The 27,270-nt window shown below is 39.0% G+C and overlaps 3 protein-coding genes and 1 long non-coding RNA gene across 4 annotated transcripts; 2 read left to right on the forward strand and 2 right to left on the reverse strand.

Moving 5' to 3' along the window:
* The first annotated feature begins 1,158 nt into the window (after positions 1–1,158).
* Positions 1,159–12,432, forward strand: dixdc1a (DIX domain containing 1a). Its single transcript, XM_067507540.1, has 16 exons — positions 1,159–1,382; positions 1,601–1,779; positions 4,730–4,887; positions 4,996–5,141; positions 7,556–7,645; positions 7,890–7,943; positions 8,051–8,101; positions 8,395–8,499; positions 8,619–8,672; positions 8,756–8,848; positions 8,988–9,059; positions 10,206–10,367; positions 10,502–10,568; positions 10,783–10,891; positions 11,147–11,255; positions 11,876–12,432. The coding sequence occupies exons 2-16, from the start codon at positions 1,757–1,759 to the stop codon at positions 11,936–11,938; spliced, it is 1,356 nt and encodes a 451-aa protein (XP_067363641.1). The 5' UTR covers positions 1,159–1,382; positions 1,601–1,756; the 3' UTR covers positions 11,939–12,432.
* Positions 12,433–12,563: 131 nt separating this feature from the next.
* On the reverse strand, positions 12,564–15,464 carry pih1d2 (PIH1 domain containing 2). Its single transcript, XM_067507541.1, has 5 exons — positions 15,005–15,464; positions 13,911–14,037; positions 13,567–13,806; positions 13,147–13,421; positions 12,564–12,970 (listed from the first exon to the last, which is right to left on the reverse strand). Exons 1-5 carry the CDS (start codon positions 15,185–15,187, stop codon positions 12,836–12,838), a joined length of 960 nt encoding a protein of 319 aa, XP_067363642.1. The 5' UTR covers positions 15,188–15,464; the 3' UTR covers positions 12,564–12,835.
* LOC137128883 (uncharacterized) lies at positions 15,060–23,304 on the forward strand. The gene is made up of 3 exons (XR_010914652.1): positions 15,060–15,193; positions 16,367–16,511; positions 22,845–23,304. It is a non-coding gene; the product is annotated as an uncharacterized lncRNA (long non-coding RNA).
* On the reverse strand, positions 15,554–22,113 carry tmprss5 (transmembrane serine protease 5). The gene is made up of 13 exons (XM_067507539.1): positions 21,959–22,113; positions 21,076–21,214; positions 20,613–20,693; positions 19,737–19,850; positions 19,245–19,380; positions 18,884–18,997; positions 18,731–18,774; positions 18,052–18,214; positions 17,721–17,905; positions 16,910–17,008; positions 16,646–16,788; positions 16,351–16,503; positions 15,554–15,757 (listed from the first exon to the last, which is right to left on the reverse strand). Exons 1-13 carry the CDS (start codon positions 22,025–22,027, stop codon positions 15,749–15,751), a joined length of 1,449 nt encoding a protein of 482 aa, XP_067363640.1. The 5' UTR covers positions 22,028–22,113; the 3' UTR covers positions 15,554–15,748.
* Positions 23,305–27,270: the final 3,966 nt, after the last annotated feature.

Below are 27,270 nucleotides of genomic sequence, written 5' to 3' on the forward strand. Positions count from 1 at the left end.
ACAAGTACAGACCATTACTACAATATTTTTTTTAACTAGTTACTTTGTAGATTCAGATCATCAATACAAAATAAAAAAAAAACTAATAAAATATCATGAACTACCCAGCACTGTAAAAAGTTATAAATTATGTCTCACATTTAATATCTACAGCATAAAAGTGATACTTTCACATTTACACATCAATAATTATAATGCAATAGAACAATAATATATGTCTGAATCGAATGGGCCATTCAGCATAAAAATAATGTTTTGTTTTACTAAGACTTTTATTGTAATACTCATGCCAGACTGTACTGCTACTTCTGAGTGCATCTAAAACTGCTGCTGAAATAGTTTCGCTTGCTTTTGCTGTTTGACCTACTAAATCTTAAACTGCTGGTCTACATGCATTTTCATGACTCTGCATTATCACACCACAGTCTCATAGAAGCCTGTGTTCATATTGCTCATATACATTTTAAGATATTGTTATCTTGGTCTGAGCAGAAGTACAAGCTGCCACGTAGACCTGTTTCACATTCCTGCAGAGGACGAGAGCTAATTTTCAACCAGCTTATTGACGGCGTACTCAGCCAAAATGTCTTTGTCACAGAAGGTAGTTAAGGTAGTTTTTGCTACCTGCTGCTTGAGTTATGAAGCTGGTGCATTCAAAATGTTAATGTATTCTTTTGCCTCTAATGTTTGAGTAAATTTTCTAAATAAATGCGGTTTAGTGGTTCTGTTACAATTGTTGAAAAAAATTCTGGAATGCAAGTACTATTTTTAAAAAAAAGCTGTAATTATAGGCTAATCTACACAATGTAAACATCATTTTCTCTGTTAATATATCATTAACCTCTTCAGTTTCTGTGGTATATTGTTGTTTTGCAAGATTGCGATTTTGATTTAAAAAAAAAAAAAAAAAAGACATCACCACATGCTTCTTCATGTCTCTTTTTCAGCCTACGTATTGGTTTTCTTTTTTCAGCTGCAGTGACTTACAGTACAGAAAAAGCACAGGGAAAATGGAGAGAAAAGGAGAAAATCACCCTCCTCCTCCTCCCTGTAAAAGGAGAGAGCAGCGGGGGGAAAGGAGGGAAGAGGAAGAGGGGGGGAGCAAGGGGAGGAAGAGGCGGGGGGGAGGGTAAACACACCCAGACAGAGCCATCTCTGACATCCTGGCTCACTGAAAGAGGGAAGGACTGACACAAAGCTAGTGCAACTTAACACAAGAGAAAGAGGGAAGGAGGGAGGGGAGAACAGAGGGGATTCATGCAAAAAAAAGACCGGCAGAGAGAAAAGGATGAAAAGATGCAGCACGAGCAGCATCAGTTCGTGTTCGCAAGGAACAAAAAGCATTGTGTTCGTGAATAGGAGCTGCTGAGCTCAACCACAAGGCGAGTGCAATGAGAAACCAGGCAGAATTCAGTGGCTGGTGTTGTTGAGCACCAATCCTCTCTCCCTCTGTCTCTCTCTGTCTCTGCCAGCTAGGATTGAGACTTGGTATGATTTAGGGGAAGGAGTCAGGGCTTTTGATTAGGATTTGGAGTTTTATGTTTTAGGAAAATGTTACTGGAGAGGATTTGAACGTGCTGTTATTTCTGATTGAACACAGTGTGCGACGTGGAGACTTCTCTGGTTGCTGCTTGCAGGGCTGCTCCCCTCCCTGCTGCCTCTGGCCGTGTCTGGGTTATGGTCCTGACTGAGAAGCAGGGCATCACCCAGATGCGGCACTCTGACTGTATGGGAGGTTAAGCCTGTAAACGACATCATGGGAGCCAAACAGATGAAATGGTAAGAGCAGTTTTGATTATTATCATGTAACATTATGTCAAATCAGGCTGTTGTTTTATTCTCTAATGATGAATCCATCAGTGGCAGAGATGCACAATGTGCAACACGGGAGGCCTAAATTTAGGAGACTACAGATTAGTTAAATCATGTTCAACAGCACGTGTCTTAGTGTAAGAAATGCATTTTACCATCACAGCATCACATTCATTCCTAAACTGTGCAGGTTTTTGTTCAGTATATACAGTGCAGGAGGTGTGGGTGTGTCCCTGTATGTGTCTGTGTGAGCCGAGCTGCTATTTCCTAGCAACCACCATCCAGCTTCTATTGTTGGTTCTTTTAATGATACAGATGAAGATCCGAGATTTTGATGTATATTAACAAAACATGTTCTCTACACTTAAAGTAAAGCTTCTTTATAGACTGTGATCATATTCTAAAAAGCCACCTACTTGTATTGGCCAGACAGTATGTTGAACAAACCCTTTAAAATGAAGAGCCAAATAAAAGTCTACTGGATATTTAATACATATTTTCAGGCCACTGGCAGTAACACACATTCACAAATACTGAACTTAAACTACCAATATAACAACATAAACATACCACACTGCACACAAAAGTCAAAGAATTATCAGCAACATATTCATGTTATAATCATATTATAGAGCCCCGGCTCTTCTTGTTTTCAAACTATCCCTGCACTACTCACTGTTGGTTACCTGGATCAGGTGTGTCCAGTTGACACAAGCTGGGCCTCTAGGACCAGGTTTGTCAGGCCTAAATGTTTCTCAAGTGACATACTGGAGTAAATGTATTGAGTGAATTTCTACCACTGCTAATCAGATGATGTTAATCTGTTGCACTAAAGCTCATCTCTTGCAAATCCCAGTGTGTAAGCTTATGCTTAACCCACATGTTCTAGATTTATCTGTATGTTTATGGTCTTTTGGTGAAACTCGTCAGAGGGCAGCTAAAATAGATTTGTTAGAGTTGATTGAACTTTACCCTGAGACAATGACAGATAATGTCATCATCTGCAATGAAAATATATTAGCAGCTTCTCTGCTCCCCTTTGGAAAAAAGAAAACACTTAATCACTACAGCATGTGATAAGATGCTCACAGTTCATGTGCTCTTTGTGTGTGTGTCTGTGTGTGTTTGGAGGGGTGGGACCTGCTGCAATGACCATTTCTGAGGAGGTGAGAGGGTCTAATTATCGGATTTTTCAGCATAGTGAATGTGGCCACTCTTGTCACAGGACTAAACTACTAAATGAGGAGTTCAAATATTTATTCTTGATGGTTTTTCTTTGTCTATGGTAGCAACAGGATAACATTTCAGTCTATCAGCCAGCTCACAACCGGTGGTGCTCAGACTGTACGGTACATCTTAACCTTCCTTTGACTTTTCTTCTACTACTCATTTTCACATATCTGTTTTACAGTGAAACGCCTCAGCAACTATGGAATAGATAAAAAAAAACAAAAATAAAACAATATTCATATTTCCCTCAGTTTAAAATGTAGCAGCTTTGGTGATCATACTCTCAAAAACTTCCAATCTTCCAAACACAACTATAATACCAACAAATGCATACATGATGGTAATGATAACCAAATAGAACACGATACTTAAATTACACACAGCTAAGTGAGACACAGTAGTTGACAAACTGTAATAACGGCACACTGCCACACTAAGGACCATTCTGTTACTGAATTTAACTTTTAAATAATACGGGAACATGTATATTTAAGTTAAACAAGCAAAGAAGTCTTGAAATTGTAAATGACAGTAATAGATCACAGTGATTTAGGTGAGTTATTCCAGTCTGATGGGGCTTTAAATTCTCCTAATTCCTAAAGTACCTAGGAAAATTAAACAGTGCTATGAAAGAGCACTTTTCTATTTTAGAATAGTAACATGCACAAATGGTAAAAGTACACAAGCACGGTTTTAAAGTAAAAGAGACAGACTTTAGACATGTTATAATATTAGTCACAGGGATATGTAAACACATTAATCTGTACAGGGGCAGTGTGATTTTAACAGCAGCACATACGACACGTGTTACTGTTTCCTGTCTGTTGTGATGTCATCATTTGCTGAGTTATGCTGGCAGATAAGCAGTAATCTCCTGAGTTACAATCCATATCTTTCTGCTTGCAGTGTGTGGTAAGAACATGTTTAACCGTGCAAATGCAATCCCTCAAGACAGTATTTGGTTTCCCCCACAGTTTTTCTCTATTTGTTTGGCCTCAGGAGCAGGGAGATAAATTGTAATGCGTTTCCATCCCTTTTATAGCACTGAGTTTACATCTGTTTCTACAGATGTAGCCTTCTTTTACCACACACACACACACACACACACAGAGGGGAAAATGAAGGAATCCCCTGTTTAAAGGACCGTTCATAGTGCCATAGGTCACAGGTCACAGCAGCTGTACCCTATTTCTATTAACACAGCAGAGTGAGAATGACAGCCAGCCTGAACCTCAGGCTACTGGAGATGCTCTCAGTAAACACAGACATAAAAAAAATGGAAGAAAAGCAGCCTTGCAAAAACCGTACAAGCATTATGTTTTCAAATTAAGACTGACGGGGGAGCAAACTATGTAAAGAATTTCCTGTGGGAAAAAATGGCGGAGTTGCCTGCATTCCTGCTCCCGCTGTTTATGTTCTGAACAGGTTTTAATCCTGTTCTGTGAAATGTGGTCATTCATTTTATTATTTATTCAATAGGCCAATATATTCTGCATTCCTATGGGTGTTTTTAAAGTGCATTTAGGTGGAAATACTTTGCCCAGGTGGGATTAATTTATATTTTTTGTTCCTCGGGGAGTTATTAACATGTATATCTTCATTTTATGTAAGGAGGATTATTTACTGCCATTCATTTGGCAGGCGATTCAAACACACTCATCCTGCCTGTGCCCACCATCTGTTTCAGTCTCAGCTCAGCCAGCCCCGCTCACTCCCCCAAAGAAGAGTATGTTATCACGCAGTCCAATGAAACCCCTAAAGAAGAAACAGTCCATGATCAGTCGAAAGAGCAGGGGGAAGCTTGGGATGAAAAATCTGAGCTGACAGAGAAGAAATCTGTTACAGGTTGGTTGGCTGCACATCTACTCTCATAGAGCGAGATACAATGCAGTGAATCCAAACAATAAAAAAGCTCCCTCGCCTCATGTGGCCTGCGTCTTCCCATCCTTTCAGAGGAGGTGTCTCTCTGTGGATTGTGTCCACCCCTCGCGCATGATGGGCAGGAGGAAGGGAAGTCCTGGGAGGAGCAACTGGACACGTACCAGGAGCAGCTGGAGAAGGAGATGCAGGAGGCTAGAAGGATGGTGTTCCGCCTACAGGTAGGTTCCTGGTCATAGCGCCCCTCCAAAACACACTGCAGCACTGCTATAACAGACTACAGCTGCATTAGGGGCAGGTCAAATTTAGCTGTGAGACCAAGACCAATGAGCCTTTGGCCATGCAATGTTTTTTCAAAACATTTAGTAAAGAAGGACATGTAGCATCTCTGTAAAATTCTAAATTTTACCTAATTGAAGTCACCGGATTGCATTTAATCAAGGTGCTACACCAAGGCACTCACATGTTAGACCCCAGACCATCAGATTAAACATAAGTCCAGCCTCCAATGCAATGGAAATCTGGGATCTCATTTTTTTTTTTGTAGACACTTAGTAAGATGCAGAATCTGTCCAACATTTAAAAACATTTTCAAAATATCTGTGAATTTAGATTACAGATGTTTTTTTTACACAGTTATTGAGAAGCTGCTTTATCAAAGCTTTGCAAAACCCACCAAGTTCTTTACACTCTGAAGAAGATGAACTACAGAAATCTAGTCTGCTTAGAAAAAGTATTTCAAAGTACTTAAGAGATAAGAAAGAGTGAAGAATTGATCACATTGACTATGGACATGTGATATGAACTAAAAGTCACATGCCAGCAAAAACTGCTCTTCAACTAAGTTTGCTGCATAAAGTACCAACTTGTTCACAGTTCAAATGGCAGAGAAATTAGCTAAAAGTGTGTACTCAGTTAGCTTTGTCACACAGGATGCAACAACTTTTTGGTGATAAATAGCAAAAATGAATACTTACAACCAATTCACACTTAATATATTCAAGTTTAATTTAATGGTTTAAAAATTCTCTATGGCCCAATATTTTTCACAGGTGACAGCTGAAAATGGCTGAAAAAACCTATTGAAAATATTTTTATACGATTTGACCATTGGTAAAAAAAGGGCCTGTTGTCTTGCTTACATCTTGCTTATTAATCTGACAATGTTAACAACAAAAACAGCTTCAAACTTGCGTGTTTTAGAGAAGTAATACTACTACTACTACTAATAATAATAATATAAATCATCTAATTTCATTAGGGCCCAATAATAATATGTAGTTTCAATAGATCTACTACTACTGTCTTGCCCAAGGACACTTCAACATATAGCCAGGGCCGGGGATCGAACCACTCACCCTGTGGTCCGTAAGCAACTGGCTTTACCAACTGAGCTATAGCCACCCCCTATGTAGTTTACATACATATATAACACTATACTCACCTACAAACAACTGCAAAATGTAGTTGAACTACTAGTTTAATAGTTCACTACACTAGTTTCACATACAGCCTAGGTGCCATATAGCAGAAAATATATTTGTTTGCTTTACATTTTCTTCCCCAGCTCCATAGTTAAATTTAAACACTTCTTCCATATACAAGCCATCTTTGTGATGGAATAACACAGAATAATTGAGACAAAGATGTAAAGGAGCGAAACAGATGATATACGGTGATCAGTTCTAAGAAATACAAAGAATAGACCAATATTCAATTCAATTCAATTCAACTTTATTTATATAGCGCCAATTTACAACAAAGTCATCTCAAGGCACTTTACAGAATAAAGTCCAGACTACACAAGTAAGTCCAGACTACACAAGTATACAATACATGCTAAAATCTGTGATGAACAGTATTTGTTAGGGATATATTATACTATATTTATTTATTTTGTGATTATTAAAAAAAACATCTTGAAAGATGCGTGCATGACGAGAATCTAGTGGTGTAGCAGCTAAAATAAGCCACCTCACTGCAGAGTAATTAAAAATAGATATGTGAGGTAACCTTACTGTCCAACAAAGAAGGAATAGCATCAACGTGTCCAATACTAAATTAGTCCAAGTTAGTTAAACATCTTTGTGATTTATTAGTTTATCAATTCAAACAAATAAACACAAACCAAATAGTAGTTTAATGACAATTAAGGCTTTTTTTAGACAATTTAAGCTTTTTTTCCATAAAGAAATAAGGGTTTTACTGGGTTTTACTGATTATAAACATAGCTAGTTATATATATAAGAAAACAAACAATTAAGAAGAAATAAAGTAGGTGTCTATAATTTTACAATGCTGCCTGTACATAAAACTCTTGACAAATCCAACACAATTCTCTTTTTGATCTTTTTGGTTCTTCAGAGTAATTATCTGTGTGTGTGTGTGTGTGTGTGTGTGTGGAGTTGGTCTGTCTACACTTCTGCAAGTTTTTCAGTAAGATTGGAATATAAGTTTAACTTTCTGCCTTGTTTAACTGAAATTGAAACTTGTTGTTTTGCAGCTAAGTTAAAAAAAAAAAAACAATTCTAGAACTGCTTTATTTACAATACAAACAGAAATGTACCAGTCGTCTCTGCCATGTATATTTAATAATGCTACGAGGCTTCCACTCTGTGTGTGTTTTTCTGCTCAGGGTTTGCTGCTCCATGGCTCTCTCCCGGAGGACGACCAGGATGGATCTTCGAGCTTCGGAGATAACCGGGCTAACACTGAACAGCAGCTGGTACAGTGCCCTCTCTCTGCTAACTTGAGAAAACAAGACTTGCTCGCCACTGTGTGTGAAGTGTCAGTGTCAGCCCTTCTGTTGTGATGATGTTTGCAGCCATTACTCTTCTCGTGGCTATCGTAGAGCACAAATGAATCCCTCTGATCTCCTAGCCTGCTGTCATGCAGACATACTGCCTCCTCATATGTTCTGACATTTTTCCATTCTCTCATTATGCTGCTCGCACCCTCTGCCTTTGAAGGTTCTAACCCGCAGTCGTCTGGACCAAAGCATAGAGGAAGCCCTCGATCTCAAGGTACAGTAAGTAAATGTAATTAGCTTTAACATAGATGAGCTGCCTTATGAGCAGCGAGTCCCTTTCTCTAATGATCGAATTTCTCTGTTCATTTGTGTGGCTCTTAGAGGGAACTCCTGAGACACAAACAGGAGGCCCGCCACATTCAGGCCATCAAGGTAAACCGCTTTCTGTAATATTGTCCTTTGTGTGTGAATTAAATCAGGTTAAAGGATATAATTCGATCTTATTTATTCTTTTCTACTCCTGAACCTTCCCAAACTGATGATTCTGCACTTACTCTCACACACCATATATATTTTTCATTTCTTTTAAAAGACAATTATGTTTAGGAGTGAATATAATCAGCTTACACATGGGTGGGTGCTGTCAATAAGACAGGTGAAAGCAGTACATACATATTCAGGTCTTCTCTGGATGTTTCTTTGATCGCTCCCCCCTGTCTCATTAGGATGCTCTGCAGCAGCGCCTGGTAGTGCAGGAGGATGCTGTGCTGCAGCTAAAGCAGGAGCTACTGAGATGCAACATGGCCAAAGATCAGCTGGAGGGGGAAAATGTGAGACAAGCAATGGTTTCTGTTTGACACAATAAAATATTTACCCCGCTTGACCTCAATGCAGCTTTACGTGGAAGCAATATGTCACTCTAATATCATGTTCATGTATCTGGGTGCAGGAGGAGCTAAAGCGGAAGCTGAGTGAAAGGGACAAATTGCTCAGTGAATATGAGGTACTGTCTTTTATTATTTACACTTCAATACCTTCTCAGATACAAAGGTGCTTATGTTATCCATCTTTCTTCTGTCACAATAGCAGCAACACGGCAGGAAGGACCGAATACTGCACCAACATCAACAAAAGCCTGATGAAGGTCAGCATAAAGCACATGAAGGCAGCCTTGGACGGGTACGGATCACGACATGTTTCGAGTATTTCCACAATATATTTGGGTGTAAATCACATATTTCCTCATCATATTTATTTATAGAGCACTTGTCAAATGTTTTGTGTATAAATGTGTATTATATGACATAACATTTTCCAGTTATTCAGCACGTGTGGTGGTTACAGTAACTCAGTGTCTTCGACATCTCCTGCAGCATTCCAGCACAATGCAGTATGTACCTTTTCTTTGTCCTGATACCCATGAATGAAACAGAAGGATTATTTGGGTGTCTGATTATATACAGTAGATAAGAGATAAAAGTTCTGTATCATAAAACTAGGATGCTCGCTGTAAGTCACAATTATTAGACAGCAAGTCAAGACTACAACAGAAAAAGTCAAGATGCTGTCACAATATTGAGATACAAAGTCACAGTTGTGATATAATAAGTCAACGTGAAGAGATATAGAGTCAAAAATATAAATACATAGAAAACTAGTAAACACATTACCACATTATAGACACAGGCTACAGTCAGAAAACCCTTAAGTTTCCGTTTTTAAACAGTTGTCCACATGATCCACTAAAAGAGTGTAAAAGTACAGGGAAACAGTCATTGTTGCTGGCTAAATGGGAGAAGTCAGTTGGGATCACGATGACTGTTATTAATCTAAATTATGATTACATGGAAGGAAAACTCTTTAACAATCTTGATTATTATTTTCGCGGTACCAATCTTTTCAGGTTAGGGAGACAAAAGAAATGAATGAAATTACAATTCTGTGGCGAGTGGAAAGATGATTAGCAGAGTTCAAATCTATTTGATTGAAAGTAACTGTTTTGACTGAGTGTGTTCTTCTATTATTATATAGTATAATTGATATTATAGTGGTTAAAAAAGGAGTATGATTATAAACATATTTAAAGACAATTGTGTTGGTGATGAATTCACTGGCTGATGAATAGTGGAATAATTGTCCAAACTGAACATGCAAACACACTAACATGTATCTTACATAAAAATATTGAATGAAACCTCAGTTAGGATTTCATTGTTTTTTGGTCCTTTGTTTTGGTCTGTCTTACTTACTTACTGAAAATGAGAACTGTTTCAAAATTAAATGATATTAAGTCAGAATTATGCATTAATAAATAATAAGAAAGTATGAGTAACGAATCATAATTTATTAGTTTATGTGTCTTTTATTTATTGAGAATCAACATCTAGAAATAGACATGTTGCCAGATAAAAGTAGAATATTTTCTGTTGTGGTGTAATAAAAATTAAATGGAAATATTTCAATAAACTGCAAAAATCTCAAAACTTTATTTACATTTGCAGAAACTGTATAATTATCATAGAGCTGTTTGTCACAGGGTGAAGAGCTGCAGCTGGTCCGGGAGGCCTTACGCAGTTTGAGGGACAGTTTTTCTGGCCATGACCCCCAACACCACACCCTGGACACTCTGGAGCAGGGTGTGTCCAGTCTGATGGCCCGACTACACTCTTTGGACACCCAGCACAGACAGGACAGAGGGGTACACACTCTGTCTCTCACACACACACACACTATTGCAGAATGCATGTAAACGCATCAACACATAGTTGACCTGATGAATGATGAATCAACAACAAATGACATTTGACTCTGAGTAATTGGTTCTTCTTCTAGGAGGAATTTAAATCACCGGGACGTAGAGCCAACTCAACAGACCGTGACTCCTGGCCGCCAAGCTCAAGTGAGACAAAGAAAAACCTTGTTTTCTTGTGGATTTGTCATCCTCTGCAACATCTCATCTCTGGCTGTTGAACCAAATTGTGCCCTTCCATTACACTGCCATGTAGGGAGAGGGCATTGTTTGCTTCGAGGCTAAAGCCATTTTAGATTCTGGTTGTGAAAAACATGTTTTTCTTTTTTTATAATTGTTTTTTTTTTTTTATTATTATTTTTAGAAATGGCACACTCACACAGCAGCCCGGGACTGGACACAGCCATCTCCACTAAAGTGCTCTACTTCACAGATCGCTCGCTCACTCCATTTCTGATTAACATCCCAAAAAGGTAAACGCACAAACACATGATGCTGGGTTCATATATTATTCTTTGTTGCTGGATGAACTGTAGTCTGCATGTCTGGTTTGGAGCTGTTTTTTTTTTTTTTTGCATTGCCAGTGTGGATCCTAGTTAAATGTTTATCCTAGAAAAGCTTAATGCTTCTGTGGGTGTATATTGTTTGCATATATCAAGACCTTGTGTGTGTGTGTGTGTGTGTGTGTGTGTGTGTGTGTGTGTGTGTGTGTGTGCGCGCACTTGCAGGTTGGGTGAGGTGACCCTGCGAGACTTTAAAGCAGCTGTAGACAGACAAGGCAATTTCAGATACCACTTCAAGGCCCTTGACCCGGAGTTTGGCACAGTAAAAGAGGAGGTAGGCGTGGGAGTCAAATTATAGCCCTGATTTCTTCTTACATCAGTTGCAGCAGACAAATGTGAAATGCCAGTTACAGAGTAAGACATACTAATATTAACCATGACTGCATTTATTGCAGTGACTGGTTTCCATCCCAGAAAATTTAACAACACGGAGAAGTCATTTTTTTCTTTCTATCTGAAACATATAATAGTACTGTAAATTTTGCAAACCCTATTTCTACTATTGTGTTTCGGTTCTCTACTATGTAAAGAAATAGCTGGGAATAAACAGGAGCCTGAGCTCATTAAGGTGAGAATTGTCCTGTGGTCTGACGAATCAAAATTCCAAATTATTTTTGGGAAATCATGATGCCCACTCCCAAAGTCAGCAAGTCGATGCTTCAGCATTAATCGCTAAATGATATAAACACGTGTTCTTGTTTGTTTTTCATTCTGCACATACTATAACAGCGTGGCTCCACAGTTTTAGACTCTGGATGCTAAACTGGCCTTCTTCTTAGTTTCAACACTTGAGTTTTTGCTTTTGTGCAATTTACATTTCACACAGCGTCTCACGTTTTGTAGAAATTGGATTTGTAAATGTGAATATTTAAATGCTGGATGTTGGTTGTTTAGGTGTTTCAGGACGGAGCTGTGGTGCCTGGCTGGGAGGGGAAGATTGTGGCGTGGGTGGAGTAGGACCACGGTGAGAGGAGGTAGAGCCAGAAACCAGAGATCACCACTACAAACCTCAGTTGTCCCCACTGGACCAGGATGCCACTGTAAATCTATGTGATGCCATAACAGATTAAGTTATAAACATATTTAACAGGGACCAATGATCTAAAACATTTCAACACCAGGTTTTGAAACCAGTTTCATATGAAAACTTTTGGGTACCACTTTTATTTTTTAAGATATGCATATTACATGTTGTTTGCAGTTTGCAGTAAATGAATATGTGGGACTATAAATTAGTGATGCTTGAATTATACAGAAGGTTAATGTAATTTACACTAAATAACACATAATGAGTTCTGTTCTGAAACGCTGTAATCAATGCACAGTATGCAAACCTTAAAATAAAAGTGCTTACGGATGTTTTTCACATGTTCCAGATTGCCAAATAGTGATTGCCAATTGTTGTTCTGCATCAGTTTTGATGTTTTAATAAACATGAATTATTGCATGGATACTTTTGTCAATTATTTCCCCCAGTTTACATGGACAACATTGCACACCGGCTCCCAGCCATTATACACCTCCACATTAATAAACAAAGCACACTTATTGTCATTAAAGTCGATTATATTTTTGGGCAGAGAATTAAATTTGCTGCTGCAGATCAACCCACACAGTGATGTTTGTTTAAAAAAAAACACATTTGAGTTATGGAAATGGACCAGTTGACAGGGAGCTGTTTATTATTTTAATAGTTTACAGTATAATTTGTCCTTTGGGATTTTTTTTGTTGCACTGCACACATTTTGTTTTGGTTATTTACTTTGAGGTATTTTCAGTGTCCAAGATTTCTCAGCTCATTTGCTACAGGACTCCTCCTGTTTTTGAAGCTGTGCTTCTCCACTGCGGGCATGTTTACAGAACATCCACCCTTAAAGTCAGCCTTCGTTTCTTCTTGTTAAAAATTGCTGACGCTGTGTCTTCATTTACCGTGTTTGGAAACTCCAGAAGCAAATGGTAAAAATCCTCAACCTCCAGTAATACATCGTTCTGTAAAATAAATAAATAAATAAATAGATCGGGACACTCTTAAGACCTACAACAGCAAAACAGGCCTGTTATGTATTTTTTATAACATCTAATAATGCACACACACACACTATATCCTTAAAAGGTTCTAAAAGTGTTCTTTATAACTCGGTTCAGGGGAGTGTGTAACTGCTAACCTTGGAGATACTCAGCTGGCATTCTGACATGGAGCAAACCTTTGGCAGCTCCACTGTCAGCTTCATGCTGAGAGGAATTCCTGCTGGGTCCTTCTTCACCTCAAGTTGGTACTCTGGCTTCTGAGGCTGCACAAAAGTGGTGGAAATGACCTGAATCAAATCCTTCTTTTTCTGCTCTGCAGTTCTACAGATAATTTGGGCTGCCGGCTCCATGTCTTGTTTCTCTGAACGTAGACAGGAGATCTGCTGCAGGAGGGCAGCTGGTGTCTGACTGGCTGTAAAAAAGAGGACTATGGGTCATTAGGAATTGTGGTAAAAGGTGAAAGGAGAAAGATGATACACCTGCAGTAGTAGCAGTGGTAGAGTTTTAATAGAAAGGGCTTTTAGGAGCTTATCAGGGTTTAAGACTTATTGCTCTACCTGTCTGAGGCTCTTTAGAGATACTGGGCCAAAGCTGAAACCCAAACCGTCGGTGCAAGTCATCTGGGCTACTTTTTGGACTATGGCCGACAACAGTGTACTGCTGAGATAACCTCATTCCATGCTGCTGATGTGCATAGCTCAACACCAGCATATAGATCTGGTTCATCTCCTTTTTGTCCTTCTTACTTTCTTGTAGCACTGCAGGATTTAATGCTACATCTAACACACTGTACAGGCCTGTGGAAGGAAAACACACAATCTATCTGGTTTCTTGTTTACACCATGTAACAAAAAAATAAATAAATCTGTCACTTGTGATGCAGCACAGCTTTGTGTTTGACCTTGATCTTCATTTGTGTCTGTTTCCAGTTTTCCTCCACATAAAGGTAATGGCTTGCTGGGATCCTGAGGTGCAGGCACACGTTTCCAGCTGCATATGTTGACATACAGCAACCCCTTCTCGGGCTCCTGTTGAAGACACAGATGGACTCTGTGATGATGGACCAAGGTTTGACAAAACACATTTGAAAATGTTGCAATGGGTATTACAGCATATGATGTGCTTTTTTTCACAGTTTATAGACATTTCATAAACTAAACAAATAAGAGAGAAAATAATACCTCATTTTATAAATAATTCAAAAAATCTTTAGATGTACAGTAGTAGCACAGTAGATATAGAAATAGTGCTCACATCTACCTGATACACCTTTAAGAAGGACTTTACACAAAAACAAAAGGTATCTTTAATTATGGTTGCATTTATAAATATATATATATATATATATATATATATATATATATATATATTCATAATATTTATTTATTATTTATTACCTGGCCAAGATAGGCAGCAGCAAGTATAAAACACAGTTACAAAATTACACAGTTAACACACAAACAAAAACAATTTTAAAAAATTCATTTACAAGCAAATTATGAAAAAAAAGGTGCATGTAATGGACTCGGCCTCAAAACCTCAGTTTGGATTTAAAAGCACTCAATAAAATTAACAAAGTTACTTTTATATATAATTTTATATAAATATTATATATAGTCATACAATACTGTGCAATACTCGTTTTTTTGGATTGCGAGGGAATAGTGGGGGTCAAAACTTTTACCCTGCAAGTTATTTGCCAAAGATCCTGAATGAATATGATCATATGATTAAAATGTCTGCAGTGGTCAGTTCACGATCGTAATTGGGGCCACAGAATCTGAGGGTGACAAGACTACGGGGTAACGCCGATGTTCAACCTGCCGGCTAACGGAATGGAACGGGGCCTCTTTTAAATGAGCTGCACCTGTGTCTGTCCCTGCTCTGACACAAAAACAGTGTTTGCCATGGGAAATTGTTTATGGAGGCCTGTTACGGTGAAGTTAACAAGTTAACCCTGGTCGTAATTACGCTGCTGCCACTGAGCCAACTTACCAGCATTTCAGTGCACAAACAAAAGTCGAGTTCAGGTGGGGCGCTGAATTCAGCCCCTTCCTTCATTTGTTTTTGGATGAACTTGTGGTAGCCTTCGGGGTTATTTTCAGAAAGATCATCTAACATGGACCAAAACTGGTTCACCTGCTCCAAAACATTCTCTGTACTGCCCGTGGACGACATCTTAAGGTAACTATTTGGAGTTATCTTAGCAAGCACCTGCGCTAACGCTAACTGTTAGCCACTTGTTAGCTTAGTTTGCTAAAAACAAGTAATTAGTTAGCTTAGAGAAAGGCTGATGTTTGTAATTTACCCTTAGAAAAACAGCTTGCTTGTGGTCTTAAACCGAGTGCAGCTATTGAAAGGTTCTAAATATAAAAACCAACACTATACAAATCCAACACACTAGTAAATTTCTTTCAAAATAAAGTTACAACTAACGCTAGTTTAGCTTATGTTATCGGTTGCTATAGTAACTGGATATGAGGAAACGTCACACAGAAACCACCTGGCGGTTAAAAGCAGAGCTGCAGCTGAGCAAACACAGGACACACATGAAAGAGGCATAATTTATTTTTAGTACATGAAAAATACAACGTAAAAATGCATTTAGTTGTTTCAAGCCTGTCTTTATACTGAATTTATATAACGGACATTTAAAGTAAAAGTACTAGCTATAATTTCTAAATGTCTCAAACGGAGAGCAAGTTGCATCCTCTGCTTGCTGTGCATCATGAGTCGTCCTCAGTAATTCTACAAAGAGGAACAATGATTATTAGCAAAAAACACAGTAATTTTATTCCATTGTGCTGCTTCCTGTGTCTTCCTTCTCTAAAATATAAAAACATTATAATGGCTATTTATGAATCAAATTAAGGCTCTGATATTGCTGCGGTGGTGGGGGAAGTATTGCCATCTTTCGCTCTACTAAAAGTACCTATGTAAAAATACATTACATTATGTTGTACATTATACATACATTATAAGTAAAAATGCTGCTTTCAAAAGGTTACTTCAGCCAAAGAAGCAGAAGCATTATCAGTAAAATGTAGAGTCACAATAGGCTTCTGTCTGAGTGCTAGATAATTGGATAATTTAATTATTTGATGCAGCACTTTGTTGTGTAAGCAGGGTTTCAGTGTAGGCTGTCAATGTAAAAAAATATCGACTACTACACAACAATCGGTACATTATATAACTGCAGTAATTAATTGATTAATCAATTGAAAGAAAATCTATGTGGAACTGTTTTCATAATTAATTACTAATTCAGTTCATGGAAGAAAACTCTACACATTAATCCCTGTTATACTTCTTCTCACAGAATTTTCCAAATGTCTGTCTACCTCAATCATGTCATAGATCCAGCTCAAGAATTCTGCCACTTTGGTGTAAACCCCGGGATGGTTGGGCTCAGCACAGCCCGTCCCCCAGCTGACGACCCCTGCCAACCTCCACACGTTTTCATCCTGGCAAACCAGAGGACCCCCACTGTCCCCCTAGACAGGTAAACACAAACAGTGTTCATTACAGAGTGACCCAGCTTTCAATATAGCACCATTTTACCACAAACAAATCGTAGAAGAGACAATGAATCTTTAAAACACCGCTGCATGCTAATGTTCAAAGCAAACATCTGACCTGACATGCATCCACTTTTCCCTCTGTGTATCCGGCACAAAGCATCCGTGATGTGATGTCTCCATTGTACATGCAGGAGCTGTTACACTTCTTTGTGCTTATTATGGGAACTGGTGCCTCTTTTAGGGTGTCAGGTGAGTGAACTGAGAGAGAAGACACATATTTAAGGTTTCTGTGAAGGTACATCAAACACATCCACATTGTATTTAAAATATAGTTCCAGCAGACGTAAATTGGTTTTAGAGCGCTGCGATGTGTTCTTACCGCCATCAGGCTGTGTGTACCCCCATCCAGAGATCCAGCATTGTGTGCCACCTGGAAGATCATAGTCGTGCTGAGGCAAACAGACAGGCCTAATCGTATCTAGATAAAAGGAAAAGGAATATTTCTGGTTGAATTATTATTGATATTCCTTAATCATCTTTATCTTAATTAAGGCTTTTCTTCCATGCTGTTTGACAGACAAAAAAAAAAAAAATTGCATATGCCAATTTTGGTTCCGTATGCTAATTACTGTGTAAACTTGAAACCTTCCAAGCTCCATACACTGAGAATGGACAGTGAAGTAATCTTGTCTCCAGCATTTACCACCATTTACATATTTATGAATTGTGAATTTTAAATGTTTTAAAGATCATTTCAAATTTTGTAGAAGGAATCATAATGGACACAAACTTTGAACCAGAGTATTTTTATAGATCCTGAAACATGACTGGAGGGAATCTTTAGACTTTATTGAGGTTGTATGCTTACAGTTTAACTTGTATAAAGGCTTTGCTCTGTAAGATGCAATGCAGCAGAGGGGGATTTTGAGTTATGATGCAACATATGCTTGTATCCTTTTGAATGAAAGTCTGTATTACAGTTAAAGAAGCTGGTACACCCTAGACACCTAGCACCACTTGTGGTGGTCTAATGAAGGGAATGTTTGCTGAAATATTATCTATATCATCTATATTAATATCTCCATAAAATGACATTATTAACCAAATCCATAATATTTCAACATATTGCTACTGTCTTAGGCTTAGCAGTTTGTTGTGTGTAAAGCTCGTGAGGAGGCTTTCCAACTGACCCGAGAAATTCAGTGGGCTACGTAGTTTCATCAGTGCTATATCACTATCATGGCTCCTGTGGTTGTAGTTCTTGTTGTAGATAATCTTCTCCACAGCATACCCTGTGTGCTGAGACATTTTCGCTAAGCTGCGGGTGACAATACCTGCATAGACCACCCAGCCGGACACCTGGGGCAGCCTGTAGCTGACATTTGAAGAAGGAAAAGAGGAGACAGATACACATTAGAGACGATGTGTCCAGTGCAGAGGAGCTCTTAATAACTGTTTTTTTTCTCATTCATTGCGGCTCTGGACCTCTGAATTTATTGCTGGTAAGGTCAGCTGTCTTACTTCTGCACACAGTGGGCAGCTGTGACTACCCATTGACTAGTGATGATGGAGCCTCCGCAGGTGTGACGATTGCTGTAGTAGAGGCTGACCTGCCAGGGCCACCTGCCCAGTGGGGCCTCGACTCCACCGATTATCCTGGGCAGCTTTGCTCGTGTCCCACACTCTATACAGAAAAGGGGTGTGATCACAAAGTGGTGAAGCAAGTTGCATCGTCCAGTCCATGTATAAAGGACGACTTCACAAATTTTGAACTTGCTTCTTTTGGTTCTTGGGTACTAGATGTAGATAAATATCATTAAACTCTCTACATCTAGCTGAAAATGCCTGGAGGTGATATCACTTAGAGGGACCTTCAGTTGAGATTATCTCGTCTTGTTGCTCACACTATAGAGTTTGTAATCATGGTCAAACTGCTTTTCCAGAGCTCCTCCAGATGACACCATCTGAATTCCTAATGATGAAAAACTTCTCTGGGTGATGTCAGTTTTTCAGCTAGAAGCAGATAAATATTTTATTACAGGGAAGTCAAAGGGAAGTTTAAGAGCATTAATGCAGATTTACACCCTAAACTAAAAGCAAGTTGAAAATTGGTGAAGTTGCCCTTTAAGAATTACATAGGAACTACAGGGCTTTATGTTGGGTGCAAAGTCAAACAAAAACTAAAGTTTAATTTGCTCACCAAAACATTGCAAAGCAATAACCTTCCCTGTGATACAGCTCCCCCTAAATGAAAATAAATTGGGTAACTAATGATGCATAATTAATGTGTTAGTTGCCATAATTTTCTCTGCATCATTATGAGTATAAAAGTGTATATGACAAATGGCCTTACCTGAATTGCCACATATTTTCCAGAGTGCTTTTGTGTTCCGAAGTAATTTGTATGAAGCCATCAGTGTAGTTTGGCCCAATATCAGTTAGATTCACTCCTTTATGCTTGGTCAGTCTGGAAAGAGAACATATGCAAAATAGATGAAAGTGACTATAAAGATAATTCAGGCTCATAAAATGTGAAGCAAGATTAAAAATCAGGTATTAGCTGAACATAATAAAGCTGCGCCTTCAACCTTGCCAAAACTGACTTATAAATGAATTATAAGTTATAAGTAGGAGCTCTCATCTTAGTGTGTGTGTTTGTGTGAGAGTGAGTAAGTGAGTGAGTGAGTGTGAGAGATCCTGTCAGCAAACCAAACCTCAGATAGCCCAGCTGTCTGCAGACCAGCGTTCCCAGTGAGGAGTTCCACCTCTCGTAGCACACCGGCAGCCAGGTGGGAAGCTTCCCTAGCTGGATCTCGAGGAGGGAGTTCTCTGGACTGATTCTGTAAAACACTGAACATGATTGATTGAAAATCCCTCCAGAGACAAGCTCTCAGTCAACAGTAATGAACGAGCCTCATCTATGAGTGGTAAATGATTAGGAGAAACACAAGTTTCTATGCTAATGCAGTCAATGCAAACAGATCATTATGTGTGATGTTTTTATGTCAGTCAGTTGGCATCTCTGAAGAGTAAGCCAAAGGTAAAAAGTAGCCAAGGAATGGTAATTTTGCCACTGTTGAGCGAACAAAAATCACTACAGACTAAAAATAAGCTAAACAACAAAAAAAATTCACTCTTTTGTTCATAAAACAGTGAAACACATGCCTGCCTCCCAACAAACACCAAAGACAGCAGGATACACAGACCTTTCCTGGGATCAGATGTAGAAATATCCTCCGTCACATTGCAGAAAGAGGTTTCCTTTGTGTCCCCGAGTCCCGCTGGACTTTGAGAGGATGAAGGCCTCAGCAGAAGTTTGACTGTGTGGTAAAGGCAGAGATGATAAGTTGTTTAATCACTAGCTAAAGCACACTCCTTTGTTTCCAGAGGTTACCAGATAATCAGCATTTGTACACATACAGCAGCATAGCAGACAAGGCCACTCTTGTAGAGCAATAAAGTATAACAATGCAGAGGAAGAAAGTAATGAAATATTTTCATTACTAGCAGTGCTGCAGATTAGAAAAAATGCCTGACATTATTATCATTTTTCTCCCAGCTCTAAAATCTTTCCTAAAGGTCCCATGGGAGGCAATTAGAATCTCAACAATGAATCTGACTTTTTGCCCTTAATATTAGTCACACTCTACTGGATATAACAAGTCAATATACTCCTAACATTTACTTGGATTTTTTAAAGATCTTGTTAATGTTTTGCCCACTATGATATGGTCAAAATAGGAATAATGGAAATAAAGGGGAAAATCTGCTGCTTATAGGCCATTGTGCACAGCTTTTTAAAAAACGTATAGACAATTGAGTTTAATAATGTATGATAATAGTAGGATTGTATAGACGATTGATTACTTTCATAAAATCATCAACGAGTTGACCAATAGCAAAAATCTTTTTTGGTTGCAACCCTTTAAAAGTTTAAAAAAATATTTAATTATATTGGCCTCAGAAAACCAATATCAGGCTCCACTATATAAAATGCACAGAACCAGACGTGCACATTCATTTTCAGTTTCTGGTTACTGTTAAGCTCATTAAGCGATTCTTTCTCAGACAGAGTGACTCACCTAGAAACCAGACACCTACAGCTAAGCCTCCCAGGAGTCCAACTGCACACACTGCTGCCAGCAGCCTCACGAGCCTGTGAGCTAAAGCAACAGTTAAGACCAGAGGTAATGCCCTCTGATACCAGAAATGAGCTGACAAGAATTATTAAATGTCAACTGTTACATATATAGCACATTGACACACAGCGCCAAGGCTGAGGCAGAAATTAATAAGCTCTATATTCTATACAAGCGTGGAACTATCAAATCAAAAAGCATGGCAGACTTTTTACAAGAAAGCACTTTACAATACTTATCACTACGCTGCAGATTGTTAGATTCAGTGCAAAGTCTTAATTAGGCTTGTTGTTTATATTTCAGATGCTATGTTCCAACAGGTCTTTTGTTTAATGCATTAGGGAGCAGGATTGCTACTGTAGCCTAGCGCGTGCTGCCCATCAGGTGGTGCACTGCAAGAGCTTACCCTGAGTTGTAGAATGAATCCCTTTTAACCAGCCCTGTGCTCCCTTGGTCCCTGTGACTCCTGCTGTTTGCTCTGAGGGAAAAGGATGACTGACAGCCGCTGGGTTCTCAATCACTGATAATGTGTTTCCATCAAGACTCTATGAAGATTCACAGCAATTACGTCAGTTGTCATTTGCTCCCATTTGATGAACTTCAGGCAAGTTTGCGTACTTTGCGGCAAAACCTTCCCACTGACAATCTGCTCCTCAAAAGTGCACCTGTCACACTCTGTCAAACTTAATTGGGAGCATAGTAATCCTTAGTAATAGCTACCACTGACCAATCTAGATGTATGGAGTCAAAGCTGTAGGTATGTACAGGTGTGTGTGTCATATATCTCCTTTGTTTGTAAAACGTGTGTGTGTGTGTGTGTGTACGCCTTTGTGTGCGTTAGTTAGACTTACTGTCCAAGTAGCAGCTGTTTCTATAGGCAGCATATTGAGATGGTTACAATAATTACAATAAAGCTCTGCATAGATGTGAAATGCAGACTTGGTATAAAATTACAGTACAAAATGAATCAAAATAAATGTCATACCATCTGCTCATCTGTAGTACGGTAGCACTTGAGTCTAGCTAAACATGTGATTGTGGCCTTTGGAATTGGCATGAGTATTATATAGTGCAGGAGAAGTTCAGATGTTCTGCACAGCTGCACAGAATAGGTCACAAGATGGATGGCAAAATAAAACACAAGGACATGTGACAAACAAGTGTCGTATGAGACGGAAGTTAACACCAGCTGTTCCTGTAAACTGCAAAGGTGACAATGTGAGAGTGATGGTGCCTACATGAGATAGACGGACTAAGGTGTAGTGAATATTTAGTCTTCCTTCTCTTACCATGTTTTGCTCGCATACAGTCCTGGGGAAAAGGCAGCAGCGTCCGCGTTCATCTGTAGGCCTGTGCATGAGGTAGAGAGGTCTGTCCCGCTCGCAGTTGTTGCACCTTTTGCCACTGAACAGAATGCAACTCCGGATTTTCCCTTCACAAAGAGAAAATGAGGTCAGCAGTGGTGCAGAGAATGAGGCTGTTGTTTGTCCAGGGGGGGGTCATGGGGGCCTGTGGATGCAAACTGAACCAGGTCTTTGTGGAGGTGGGAGCATCTCCAGAGATACCTCTGAGCTGACTAGTGATAGGACACCTAAGGGGGGGGGAGTTCTAGGTAACACTTTTACGTGTGCCGAAAGATTGTCCATTTTCACCTGAGACATGCTATTACCTGACAGTTTGTAGGTTCTGAGAAAAGGTCATTATTGCAGATTGTTGAAAAGTCTCATATCATGTCAATCCCTGTCATTTGGAACCCAAAGCTATCATCTCTCAACACTCGCAGACAAAATGAAGTCCTACCTGTCTGCCTGCTGACAAATGAGACTTTGTCTTCTGTCTTCACTCTTTTAACTAGCTCACAGTCAGACTCTTTTTGACCATATTGTTTTTCTATACTTCAAATATCTGCTTTGTTTTAAGGACAGAAAAAATAAATAATTAAATCTAAAAATAATTAATAACTGAGACAAGGATGACATGCTATTTGTAAATGGCGAGAAAATAATTCGAACTCAGAAAGATGGGAGATTAAACCTGTCTTCATTTTATTTCCTGAAAGACTTCATCTTTGAAATCACAATAAAAACAAACAACTAACTTGAAGCTTGCTCCTCTAGCTTGTAGCTAGAGGAGCGTTTTATAAAAAGGTTATTTATGTGTTTCCTTTCTGCATAGTGTGGGAGGAATCCAGGTGAAGGGGACAACTGCCAGGGGGAAAATTCCTTCTCGTCTGACTGACGAGGCTGAATCCAAGATATGCCCCAGATCTATTTGGCTCATCTAACAGGTGTCATATGGACTTATTTGGAAATCAAACACAGAGTAATGAGCATTGCAGCCATGGAATAAATTGCATGCGATGGAACAACAGCTGAAACTGCTATCACAAGGGTTGTGAGGTTAATAATGTTTGATAATAATAGGATTATGCTGAATAGTTATGCAGAGGCAAACAGAAGAGCGATGAGAATATAGCTGCTGTTTGGTCAATTTCACAGGGATTTGATGTCTCCCTCTTCCGGTGAAATTTGTGTTCTTAGACAGTTTAGTAAACAGTGATTTACAGAGCTGTCATTCAGTTTGTGAAGATGAATAAAGCAATTTTATATTCTGGAATATTCACTTGCATTGTCTCAGTTTTTCTGTTTTAACTGTTCAGTAAAAAGTGTTTATTCAACTTAATTGTATTTTCTGTAGTTCTGAGTCATCAAATCAAATAGGTAAACTATCTTCCAACGTCCATCTTTTTCTGTTATTTCTATTTCAGTATAAACTTACCTTTTATGTTTCCCTGGACAGTGTGTTGTTGAGAAATGTTCAACTGCAGGACACTAAAATCAAGGCAAACAAAAGTTGAAAAGCGCTGTGGCAGTTAGTGCAGTTATGCCAGTAGGTAAATTATTATGGTGACTCAAAAGCAATTGCAGAGAGGGGAGTCTCTAACTTGGATTTTAAAATTACAACAAGAGGGGAGGATTTGACACCAAGGAGTGGTGTTTTGCATTCTTAAAAAGATTTTATTACCTTAAGGAATTGGACTGAAAAAGTGGAAGCAAGAGTAGTAACTGATCAGAGGATCTGTGGGATGAGATCAAAGATGTAAGCTAGGACCAGGGCAGGCAGTGATTTAAAACAAGTAAGAGAATCTTAAAATAAAATCTATGGTTAACTGGCAACCAGTGAAGAAAGGCCAGTCCAGCAGAGATGTGGTGACTCTTTGATCAATCTGACAAAAAAAAATAATACATTGAGCCAAACAGAGAAGATGACAGGACATTCCTGTTAATCCAGGGTCACGTCTCAAACAAACAACTGAATTATATGTTTTCATGTTGAGGGGGAAGAGGCTTGTGGCAACATTTAAAATATGAACTTGTAGAGTGAAAACTAAAGGAATGAGAACAGTAGAAAATTTAGAGTCTAAAAAAAGTGCGTCACACTAGGTGCCAGTGACAATTCCGCCGTGGAAATTCACTTTGCACTTGGGTGTGAAAGATGTCACAACAGAGTACACAAGTGAAAGTTCAATGTCTTGTGAGTGTTGTGCAGCTTGAAGGTCTATAGCTCTGCGTAGTTAGATTTAAATAATTCCTCCCATCATGTGGACACAGTCTTTAAAAGGATATCAGAAATTGGTGAACTGTGCTAGTATCACCTGAAAATAGCAAAAAACATCACACACAATTATAAATATTAATGTTTATACATGGAGCATAAATCTATCACACAATCAGTAGATGCACCTGCAAGTTCATTCGGTTAGAGGCGGATAAAATACAGATCTCTGTCAGTGTTACACAGTACATTAACAATAGCCCCCAAATGACCATAAAGCTTAATCGCCAGCTTCATGAAGCTACACTGGCGTAGTGATCGTATACTCGGTTAGCTTATATTCCTATAAAGTCACTTTAAATGAACTTTATTTATATGGGCTAATGTTAGAGTTCTCCCTTTAGGGGATTTACAGTCTCTACAACAACAGTACCTTCTGTCCTCAGACCATGGAATCAGATAAGGGGAAAACAGGGGCATATGTGCACTAGATATCGTGTGTGTGTGTGTAGAACCAAAAATTGATAGTAAATGGTAAATTTAGACAATTACAATGATATCATTAGTAAGTATTGAAATCTTGACATGTGTTCACACTTTTTTGTGCTGTGCATTTAGTTTAAAAGGCAGCATTTTTGCCCAATAATGTTCGCTCAGTAACCCTTGATGGCAAAGTGACAAAATGTATTATCTCCAAGAACATATTAAAAGTCAAAAGCTGAAATCTCTCAGCCACAGATGCCCCAGCATAGACAATGTTCTGAGGTTCCACTGTGAAGAGGGTGGCTGCAGCCCAGTTTGGAGCTGCATCCGTCTCTCTCTCTCTGCACACTCCCCGTTTGGTGTTGCGAGATTTGATCAGCTTTGCTCTTATCTCAGCAATCAGTATGTGTCCTTCTATCAGGATCCCAAACCTTGAACATCTGATTGGGTCTCTCGGTGTCTGCTCTGAAAGCCCACAGTAGGTCCTGACTCAACAGTAGAGAGGGAAAACTTCTCTTTAATGTGTGGGACATTGTTTGCCTTGACAGTTATTTGCCCACCATGGCATTTAAACTTGATTCACTGATGTGTGGGTTGTCATGAGAGTTGTGTCATTGTTGCTGTTGGCTCCTTCAACCTGTAAATATATAAAAGTCAATTTCCATACATGACAGTGTGATGGGTTTATTACAGTAACTATTCATTTTGACTTCTCTGGTTGCTTGCAGTTTGTAAATGTACTTTTATACATTTGGCAACTGCAGAACCTTGAACATACCTTCGGTTCAGAATCATATTCCCAGACAAAGCTAAACCAGGCTCGACCCATTTAGTCATAAATATAGTATGAACTGTGTAACAATGTGAACAATTTTTTTTAGAACCCTGATTTTAGGGACTCAGATGTAATTGGAATAACTGATGCAATCACAGATTAATTTGTCTGGAATAAACAGACTTCACCAGACTTGTACTATAGTTGTGAATCATTTCCTGCTTGTTCTTGGAGTATTCTGGCATTTGCAAGTGAAATATATACTCAGTTGGATTCAGCTCAGCTGACTGACATGGTCATTGCAGAATATTCTAGTACTTTGCCTGAAGGTCATTTCCAGTATACTCCAGGTCATTGGCCATCTGCACTGTCAAATTCTGTCTGAAGAATTTTGAATCATTAATAAATATAAATGAATCAGTTCCTTTGGAAACCATACATCCTCACACGCTAACACTGCCTCAACTATGCTTTACAGATGAGGTGGTAGGTGGTCATGAGCAGTTTCTTCCATTCTTCTGACTCTTCTCTTTCCACCATTCTCGTGCAAGCTGATCCTTGTCTCATAATGTGTTTTATAGAATGTTTGTAAATGCTTATTTTCTTCTATCAGCATCGGATTGATGATATCAGAAGTTACCAACTGGATCTTTGACTTTGCCAAAGCACAAAGGAGGTTGTTGGCCTTGCATGTTGGTAGTGTCATGATACAATCATGTGCCCACTATAAGTTGTCCAGGTCATGATGCAGCACAGGCTGGGGGCAGATCTATGCCTTCCTTCTATTCCAACACACACACACACTTGCACACACTGATTGCCAGGCTCTCTCTCTATTTGTGCTTCAATAATTGTATTGCTCTGCAGGCTGCCAGTGAGCTCAGTCTTCAGTGAAGCATTAAATCCTTTGTTCTCAAGCCATTGCTGCAGTCTAAGCTGCATGTCAGCTGTGGTAGCATGCTGCCCTCATGTGGTACACTTCAGCTCCTCCTTTTAAGATTCTCTGAAGAAATAAAAACTATTCAGCGGCGTCAAAATCTTTGAAGTTTAAAATGTTCGTGGATATTGCTCATATAGACTCTTTCCTCCATGAATGCGATGGTCAGTGTTGATGACAAATGGAGCTCAGTGGACCGAGGAAACACAGCGTTTTATAGAGCCCCTTTACTGGACAGTTGTTGGCTTTTATGGACTAATTCAACAACAATTTTAATTTGGACATTTAGTTGTGCAGCATATTGTAATTACAGGACAATGCATATATGACAGGTCTAAGCATGAGTGTGGCCTTATCATAGCCGCTAAATGGTATGCGTTTGTGTCTGTATTGAAAGTGGCAGGATGAATAAATAGCTGTCATGTATGTGTTTGTGTCTTGTCTTGTAGAGGCTAATGATAGTGAGAGTGGGTAAGAGCAGAGCTGCTCCCCACCAGATGGTGGGTAATGTGCTATGCTTTAGCTGCCCACCACGCTCACTCTAATTAAACAGAAGAGATTACATTAACACTGACTCCCACTCAATCTGCTCCTCCGCTCAGTGTGGCTTTGGACTAAAGGCAGGGTTGATATTGGAGGTGGAGGGGTTACAGAGGTTACTGATGCTCAAAATTACATATTTGCTTTAAGACTAAATTAATTATCTTTAAGGAAATTAAAATTTGACAGAAAATTAGCAAGAAATGCATAAAAAAAACAGAGATCAGCGTGAAAAATCTGAAAGCTTGTCCCACACTTTTTACGAGTGCTATTTCCTCTCTGAATGCCCTTGAACATGATACTTAATTCTC

Source organism: Channa argus, chromosome 6 (assembly GCF_033026475.1).
Source record: "Channa argus isolate prfri chromosome 6, Channa argus male v1.0, whole genome shotgun sequence".
Lineage (NCBI taxonomy): Eukaryota > Metazoa > Chordata > Actinopteri > Anabantiformes > Channidae > Channa > Channa argus.

Coding starts and splice junctions, on each gene's coding strand:
- pih1d2 (XM_067507541.1), bottom strand. CDS start 15,187: ATGTCGTCCACGGGCAGTACAGAGAATGTTTTGGAGCAGGTGAACCAG. Junction 14,038..15,004: donor GTTTGTGCACTGAAATGCTG/GTAAGTTGGCTC, acceptor TGTCTTCAACAG/GAGCCCGAGAAGGGGTTGCT. Junction 13,422..13,566: donor CTCTAAAGAGCCTCAGACAG/GTAGAGCAATAA, acceptor TCTTTTTTACAG/CCAGTCAGACACCAGCTGCC.
- dixdc1a (XM_067507540.1), top strand. CDS start 1,757: ATGGGAGCCAAACAGATGAAATG. Junction 7,646..7,889: donor CTAACACTGAACAGCAGCTG/GTACAGTGCCCT, acceptor CTGCCTTTGAAG/GTTCTAACCCGCAGTCGTCT. Junction 9,060..10,205: donor CAGCATTCCAGCACAATGCA/GTATGTACCTTT, acceptor TGTTTGTCACAG/GGTGAAGAGCTGCAGCTGGT.
- tmprss5 (XM_067507539.1), bottom strand. CDS start 22,027: ATGCACAGGCCTACAGATGAACGCGGACGCTGCTGCCTTTTCCCCAGG. Junction 21,215..21,958: donor CTGTATGCGAGCAAAACATG/GTAAGAGAAGGA, acceptor GAATCTTCATAG/AGTCTTGATGGAAACACATT. Junction 18,998..19,244: donor AGACAGCTGGGCTATCTGAG/GTTTGGTTTGCT, acceptor TTCTCTTTCCAG/ACTGACCAAGCATAAAGGAG.